This window comes from Gorilla gorilla, chromosome 19, assembly GCF_029281585.2.
Source record: "Gorilla gorilla gorilla isolate KB3781 chromosome 19, NHGRI_mGorGor1-v2.1_pri, whole genome shotgun sequence".
Taxonomy (NCBI): Eukaryota; Metazoa; Chordata; class Mammalia; order Primates; family Hominidae; genus Gorilla; species Gorilla gorilla.
In genome coordinates this window covers 23,521,685-23,529,865 of record NC_073243.2, presented here as the reverse complement: position 1 = coordinate 23,529,865, position 8,181 = coordinate 23,521,685, and the positions used below count along the sequence as shown (strand labels likewise).

Here is an 8,181-nt window from a genome sequence, read left to right as displayed (position 1 = left end):
CCAGTTTACTCCTCTCGCTCAAACTCCGCGCCCCTCTCGCTCCGAGAGACATAGGTCTCGCGAGATCTTTGGTAAACTTACGGAACCGGAAGCAGCGTGTAGTTCTCTTCCCTTTTGCGGCCATCACCGAAGCGGGAGCGGGTAAGGATTTGGCGGGCAAGCGGGTGTAATCAGCAGCCATCCGTTCTTGGGCATGGTGGCTTCCGACCGCGGGGACCCCGAGAGTCTCTCGTCGGCCGAGTAGCAGCCAGGAAGGAGAGACTGGGATGGTTTTTTACCTGTTGCTTTCTTAAATCAAGGGCCGCCGGGCCGGAGATGGATGGAGGGACCGGGGATTTGGGGACTCGAAAACGAGCTGAGGGAAGGGAGCCTGTGGAAATAGACTGGAGTCTGGGTAGTGTCGTTTCCTAGAGAATGGTGTCGAAGTAACTTCTCGCTAAAGTCTTCACGGAACTTCCAGACCACACTTGCCCACTGGGACGCTTTTAGGACCCGAGACGTGTGCAGGCTTTTCCAGGTTCGGGTTGGTGGGCCTTATTCATTTTGGCGGGGCTATATGTATTCACTCTTAAGCCTGTAGAAGATGAACGTTGATTGTACCTTCTAAAACGTGAGGTTATAGTTAAGAGAATTGCGTTGTCGGTCTGCTCAGCAGAGATGTAAGTCCAGTCTTGATTTCCTTAGGCACTACTTGAGGAGTTGGGAGAGTGTAACTAAAAGGTCTTATAACTAGGACAAGTGTTTTTGATGCAAAAGTCTTTAGTCCGTAAACATATACGGAAAACACCCGAATAAAACAAAAAATAAAAAGTTTCGAGCTTCGGTTGATAGGCCCTTCCGATCAAACAGTTTTTGTTGAAGTTGCACAACATGACAGTGCCTATGATCATTCTAGACTATCAAGATAAAATCATTGCGGTTATTTGTTTGGAAGCTGGAGAGATTTTGGTCATTTAAGAGTCTTTTTTTTATTTAGCCAAAATGAAGTTTAATCCCTTTGTGACTTCCGACCGAAGCAAGAATCGCAAAAGGCATTTCAATGCACCTTCCCACATTCGAAGGAAGATTATGTCTTCCCCTCTTTCCAAAGAGCTGAGACAGAAGTACAACGTGCGGTCCATGCCCATCCGAAAGGATGATGAAGTTCAGGTGTGTATCCCTACTTGTTCTCGTTGTCTTGATGGATATTTTACGCACTTAGCTTAGAAGAGGGATTGCATTCCTGAGAAAGATGCTTCTGAGACTCTTGCTCCCAAAGAGTGGCAAGATGAGTTGAGCCAGGGACGAAAAAACAGTAAGTAAGCTGCTTTTCAGTTTTTAATTGTATTATTTGGTGAAAATCAATTTTTTTTTTTTTTGAGACGATGTCTCGCTCTTGTCCCCCAGGCTGGAGTGCAGTGGTGTGATCTCAGCTCACTGCAACCTTCGCCTCCCGGGTTCAGGCGATTCTCCTGCCTCAGCCGAGTAGCTGGGATTACAAGCGCCCGCCACCACGGCTCGGCTAATTTTTGTGTTTTTAGTAGAGGCGGGGTTTCACCATGTTGGGCAGGCTGGTCTCGAACTTCTGACGTCAGGTGATCCGCCCGCCTCAGCCTCCCAAAGTGCTGGGATTACAGGCGTGAGCCACCGCGCCTGGCTGAGATGGAGTCTCACTCTTACCCAGACTGGAGTGCAGTTGCGTGGTCATGGCTCTTCTGGGCTCAAGTGATGCTCCCATGTAGGACCTTTTTTTTGTTTCTGTAGAGAGGGGTCTCACTTTATTGCCCAGATTGGTCTCCAACTCCTGGGGATCCTGCCCGAAAATCAGTTTCCTCAAACGTCAGATGATGTGACCATAATTAGGTGACATAATCAGAACATTGCTTTGGGATTATCCTTTTATCAGTATATTGTGACTACCCAACAGGCTCATTTTGCCTGCTGTCCAGATAGAGCCGATTTATCTAGACAGGAATTGCAATAGAGAAAGAGTTTAATTCATGCAGAGCCAGAACAAGAGACCAGAGATAATTACTCAAATCATTCTCCCGGAAAATTTAGGGATGGGAGTTTTTTTTTTTTTTTTTTTTTTTTTTTTTGAGACGGAGTCTGACTCTGTCACCCAGGCTGGAGTGCAGTGGCGCAATCTCGGCTCACTGCAAGCTCCGCCTCCCGGATTCACGCCATTCTCCTGCCTCAGCCTCCCGAGTAGCTGGGACTACAGGCGCCCGCCACCACGCCCGGCTAATTTTTTGTATTTTTAGTAGAGACGGGGTTTCACCATGTTAGCCAGGATGGTCTCGATCTCCTGACCTCGTGATCCGCCCGCCTCGGCCTCCCAAAGTGCTGGGATTACAGGCGTGAGCCACCGCACCCGGCCGGGATGGGAGTTTTTTTAAGGATAATTTGGCAGGTAGGCGGCCAGGGAGTGGGGCGTGTTGATAGGTCGTATCAGAGATGAAGGCATAGGGAGTTGAAGCTGTCTTCTCGCTCTGAGTTGGTTCCTGGATGGGGGCCACAAGATCAGATGAGCCAGTTTATTGATCTGGGTGGCACCAGCGGATCCATCAGTGCAGGGTCTGAAAAAAAAAAATCACGCAAATCTTAGGCTTTACAGTGTGTTATCCCTAGGAGCAATTGGGGAAGCCTCTAGCTGCCTAAACTGTAATTTCTAGTCTTGCAGCTAATTTGTTAGCCTACAAAGGCAGTCTGGTACCCAGGCAAGAAGGGGGTTTGTTTCAGGAAAGGACTGTTAGCGTCTTTGTTTCAAAGTTAAACTGTAGACTAAGTTCCTCCGAAAGTTAGTTTGGTCTATGCCCAGGAATGAACAAGGACATCTTGGAGGTTAGAAGCAAGATGGGAGTTAAGTCAGTTCTCTTTAACTGCTGTAATTTTCTCACTGTTGCAATTTTTGCAAAGGAGGTTTCAATGTTTGGTCATTGAAGAGGCAGTTGAGGACCAGTAAACAGAATTGCTCCCAATCTAGATTCAGGAGCTGTAACTGAAGCACAGTCACGTTATCGTTTGCGCTTACAGGTAAATAATTTGTTGCATCTATTTAGGTGAAGGTTTCTATAAATGACCCTTAGGTGTAATCTGTAGTGCAGCTAGTGATTAAAGAATTCAGGCAGTCTCTAAAGCCATTTACATACACACCATCAATATTTTTTCATGCCTATTTCAAAAAGATGAAATGGGTTCCCAAATAAGCAGTGTGGGTTGAGAACAGCCGTTGGTCCCTGCTGCAGTAGTGCTAAACTTGCCAGTAGACCTTGAAAACAGTCATCTCTGTTTTCAATACATACGAATGCAAGAAAGTCACAAACTGGGAAGAAGAATCTGTTCAGAAACACTTGTCCTCACAAACTGAGGACCACTGGGATTCCTGTCCGCTAACCTTTGGGAAAGAATTGGTTTGTTCCGTTAAGCATTTGTTGCTGCCCTCTGACTAGCACTAGGTTGCACACATTAATGGGTTCAGATTTAAATACTCTTGGTCTGTTGCTGCTTTTGAGATGGAGTAACAGATTCCTTGTTGTCAACTTCTTACAGGTTGCCGAAGTGGTCTCTTTTTTTTAACCTTTTAATACAATGATAGGGTGAATGGTGTATGCATGAGTTTGTTTACTTGATTTACAAGGTTAATCTTTTATTCAAATATTTGTTACTTTTGAATTTGCTCTTAGGTGGTACGTGGACACTATAAAGGTCAGCAAATTGGCAAAGTAGTCCAGGTTTACAGGAAGAAATATGTTATCTACATTGAACGGGTGCAGCGGGAAAAGGCTAATGGCACAACTGTCCACGTAGGCATTCACCCCAGCAAGGTAGGTGTTTTTGAGAATGCTTGAGAGAAGGAAATTATGGCAATTATTGTTGACGTGATTGTTTACAGAGCAAGCCCATAGAAATAGTCCTTGATTTTACATGTGCTGGAAAAAAAACATATTTTAAAGTAAATACTACTGCACTTGTATTGAAAATTCTAATACCATTTAAAATGTTTCTGACATCAAAGTGTTAACGGTCATTATGTTTCTCTTAGTTTGTTTTTGAGACAGTCTTGCTCTGTCACCCAGGCCGGAGTGCAGTGGCACAATCTCGGCTCACTGCAGCCTCCGCCTCCCAAGTGCAAGCAATTCTCCCGCCTCAGCCTCCTGAGTGTAGTTGTGACTACATGCGTGCACCACTACACCCGGCTAATTTTTGTACTTCTTAGTACAAAGTTTCACCATGTTGGCCAGGCTGGTCTTGAACTCCTGACCTCAGGTGATTTGCCTGCCTCAGCCTCCTAAAGTACTGGGATTACAGGCATGAGCCACCATGCCCGTCCCATTATGTATATTAAATGTGCTTTTTCTTCAAAAGCTATTAGTAAGCTGATTAACAATCAATAATTCATAGATCTTAAAATTTGGGAAGTAGGTTTTTGTAAGATGAAATGGCACTTTGGCCCTGGTTTTTCTTTTTTCTTTTTTTTTTTTTTTTGAGACGGAGTCTTGCTCTGTTGCCCAGGCTGGAGTGCAGTGGTGCAATCTCGGCTCACTGCAAGCTCCGCCTCCTGGGTACATGCCACTCTCCTGCCTCAGCCTCCCCAGTAGCTGGGACTACAGGCACCCGCCACCACGCCCAGCTAATTTTTTGTGTTTGTTAGTAGAGATGGGGTTTCACCGTGTTGGCCAGGATGGTCTCAATCTCCTGACCTCGTGATCTGCCCGCCTCTGCCTCCCAAAGTGCTGGGATTACAGGCGTGAGCCACTGCACCCAGCCAATAAATGTAATTTTTAAACCTCAGAGAAGTCAAAAGGCTGGTATAGTAAAACACCTGTATATCTCTGACCTAGAATTCTCTATTAAAATTTCGTCATGTGTTCTTTTTCCATTTTCTCCACCCCCAGTGAATTTACTAAAAAAAGATCATGACACTTCACCTGTAATTACTTCAGTGTGTATCTCTTAAGAGTAAGGACTTTCCTATTCCTTAACCTACTCCAGTCATTTTTCCTACTCCAGTCATCTCATCACCAGATAAGTTGTTTCAAAAGGTCACCAGTTTGGTAGCAGATTCTTAGTCTTTTTGTACTGTAGATGTTAGTGCAGCATGTGACGGTCGATCTTTGAGTAACTCAGTAATCATCTTCATGTCTCATTCCAGTCTTAGGACTCTCCTCTTCCCCTAAACTCTATACTCAATATCCAACTGGCAATTGCGCAGTTCAACTTAGATATCTAATTAGTATCCCAAACTTGGCATGTTCAAACCATCATAGTGCATGGCAGCTCTCTATCTTCCTAATTGCTCAGGCCAAAATATCATTTAAAAATTTTTTTAATACGGGCTCTTGCAAGTGTTACCCAGGTGCTGGTCTCGAACTCCTAGCCAGAAGCTATCTTCCCACCTAGGCCTCCCAGAGTGTTGGGATTATAGTCGTAAGCTGCCTTGTCCAACCAAAAATGTCATTTTGACTGATTTATTATATACCCCGCATCAGTTTATAAGATCTGTGGACTGCTGTCTCATTATAATACCTAGAATTCTGTCTGCTCTTTGCCATCACATTGGCCTGTAAGACCTTAACTGGCCTGGCCGGGCACAGTGGCTGCGCCTGTAATCCCAACACTTCGGGAGGCCAAGGCGAGCAGATCACCTGAGGTCAGGAGTTCAAGACCAGCCTGGCCAACTGGTGAACCCCATCTCTACTAAAAATACAAAAAAAAATAGCCAGGCGTGGTGGCACGCGCCTGGAATCCCAGCTACTTGGGAGGCTGAGGCAGGAGAATCGCTTGCACCCGGGAGGCGGAGGTTGCAGTGAGCCGAGATCGCACCATTGCACTCCAGCCTAGGCAATGAGTGAAAACGCCATCTCAAAAAAAAAAGAAAAAAAATAAAGACCTTAACTGATCTTCCCTTATTTCTGACATCTTTTTACATTCTATATGTTCTAGTCTGCTCGCCTCCTAGCAACTTGGTAGAATTATAAATTCTAAGAGCCCAGGCCTACTGAGGCAAAGTTAGGGCTTATGACCCAGGTGTATGTTTTAATAAGCCCTCCAGTTGATTCTTATTCAAGTTTGAGAAACACACCTATGAAACTTGATAATCTCCTGCCTTTGAACCTTTCAACTTGCTGTTCTCTTCCAGATACCTGTGCATAGATAGATTGCTCACCACTTTAGGTCTCTGTTCAAATGTAGGGCTTTGCTTGATCACTCTAGAAAGCCCCTCGGCCTCCTCACACTTGCCTTCTTTCTCTATCAAAGTGATGTAGATTCACTTGTAAATGTTTTCGGGCTCCCTATACTAGAATATGAGTTCAGTGACTGTGGAGATTTTTGTTTGGTCTGCATGCTGTATTTCCAGCACCTCTTTTCACCCTTTCCTCGCATTCATAAGACTAAAATTTATCATAATTTGGATGTCTTTTAGGATTGGAACTGTTGGAGTAAGATCTGTATTGTCATCTTCTCACTAAAGATTTTGCAGGTGGAATTATGTGTGGATGCTACCTTTAATTTCTAGCATTAAAATTCTGAAGTTACTTTATTATTTTTCTGTTTGGGGGTGGGGGTTTTTTTGTTTGTTTTGTTTTGGACAGTTTTGCTCTTGTCGCCCAGCCTGGAAGTGCAATGGTGCGATCTCAGCTCACTGCAACCAACCTCTGCTTCCTGGGTTCAAGCGATTCTCCCACAGTAGCCTCCTGAGTAGGCATTCACCACCACACCCTGCTGTTTTGTTACTTGTTTGTTTTTTGAGATGGAGTCTCGATTGATCGCCCAGGCTGGAGTGCAATAGCACCATCTCAGCTCACTGCAGCCCCCCCCCCCCCCCCCAGGGTTCCAGAGATTCTCCTGCCTCAGCCTCCCAGGTAGCTGGGATTACAGGCATGTGCCACCATACCCAGCTAATTTTTGTATTTTTAGTAGAGAAGGGGTTTCACCGTGTTGGCCAGACTGGTCTCAAACTCCTGACCTCAGGTGATCCGCCTGCCTCTGCCTCCCAAAGTGCTGGGATTGGGGGCATGAACCACCGCACCCAGCCTGAAGTTACTTTGGAAACAAATATATTTGTATATGACAGCTTGTAAAACTGTAGTGAGAAGAGCAGAATCATATATTTCTCAGTGAAAAAGAAACAAATCTTATAATGAAGCACAGAAGAGGCTTTAAGAATTACTGATACCATCTTGCCTTTTTTCCTTTGTTGGTAGGAAATTAGTAAATAAGCCAGGTTTGATGGCTAAAGAGTGATTTCTGGAGTTTTTTAAAAGTTAAATAATCTTTTCTTATTAGGCATCCACCTACCCCAGGTTTGGGAAATGGTATTGAATGTTGGGCTTTCCCTTGTGTTTTAGTGATTATTTAAAGCTTGGGAGTGTTTTTTTCTTATTTTTCTGCAGGTGGTTATCACTAGGCTAAAACTGGACAAAGACCGCAAAAAGATCCTTGAACGGAAAGCCAAATCTCGCCAAGTAGGAAAGGAAAAGGGCAAATACAAGGAAGAAACCATTGAGAAGATGCAGGAATAAAGTAATCTTATATACAAGCTTTGATTAAAACTTGAAACAAAGAGCCTGTGTTTTGTGCGTGGTGATTTAGGACACTCCCTAGTTTTCAGTGGATCAGTCTCTTACCTCTGATTTGTTGGTCTAAAATTTTTCTGAAATCAGGACTGATGCGATTTTTTTTATAGTGGGCAGCAGCATTTGAGGATATATCAGAAGCTGGAGGGGTGTCATTGAGAAGAAGAAGGCCTATAAGAAAAGCTAGTTGGAAACACTTCCTCTTGAACCTGTCTTTTAACTTGCTTACAATGGATAGGTTGCTATATGGACAGGCTATATTTTTTACCTTACTGTGTAAAAGTTTGGATTGCCATTGGATAGGAAGTCTTGCTTTCAATAGGATAAGAAGCTTCTCTGACTTTATAGCTTCTAGATCACTTCTTCAAGCTGTTCCTCCAGATTGAGAGGTGTCGGGTTCAGGTTATCTGATAGACCCATGGGCCCCCTTTACCTTGTTTTCTGCACAAGTGCTGGATGAGTGCCATCAAACCAAAACCTAACACGTCTTTGAGTTAAAATATGAACTAAACTGCGGCTTCGTCAGGATGAAGTGAAAAGGTGTGAGGTGGCAGCAGTGTGTGTGCTCCTGCCGTTCCTCATTTTAAGGATCTAAACAGGATACCTGAAGCCCGTTTACTTT

General features: G+C 44.4%; 1 protein-coding gene across 2 annotated transcripts; it reads left to right on the top strand.

Annotated features, from left to right (window-relative positions):
* On the top strand, positions 1 to 7,548 carry RPL26 (ribosomal protein L26). 2 transcript variants are annotated; one of them, XM_019013343.3, is made up of 4 exons: positions 1 to 141; positions 977 to 1,149; positions 3,666 to 3,806; positions 7,377 to 7,548. In XM_019013343.3, the coding sequence occupies exons 2-4, from the start codon at positions 982 to 984 to the stop codon at positions 7,503 to 7,505; spliced, it is 438 nt and encodes a 145-aa protein (XP_018868888.1). In that variant the 5' UTR covers positions 1 to 141; positions 977 to 981; the 3' UTR covers positions 7,506 to 7,548. The 2 variants fall into 2 exon arrangements, with proteins under 2 accessions (XP_018868888.1, XP_018868889.1); XM_019013344.4 differs by having other exon boundaries at positions 104 to 517.
* Positions 7,549 to 8,181: the final 633 nt, after the last annotated feature.

Coding starts and splice junctions, on each gene's coding strand:
- RPL26 (XM_019013343.3), top strand. CDS start 982: ATGAAGTTTAATCCCTTTGTGACTTCCGACCGAAGCAAGAATCGCAAA. Junction 1,150..3,665: donor GAAAGGATGATGAAGTTCAG/GTGTGTATCCCT, acceptor ATTTGCTCTTAG/GTGGTACGTGGACACTATAA. Junction 3,807..7,376: donor TAGGCATTCACCCCAGCAAG/GTAGGTGTTTTT, acceptor ATTTTTCTGCAG/GTGGTTATCACTAGGCTAAA.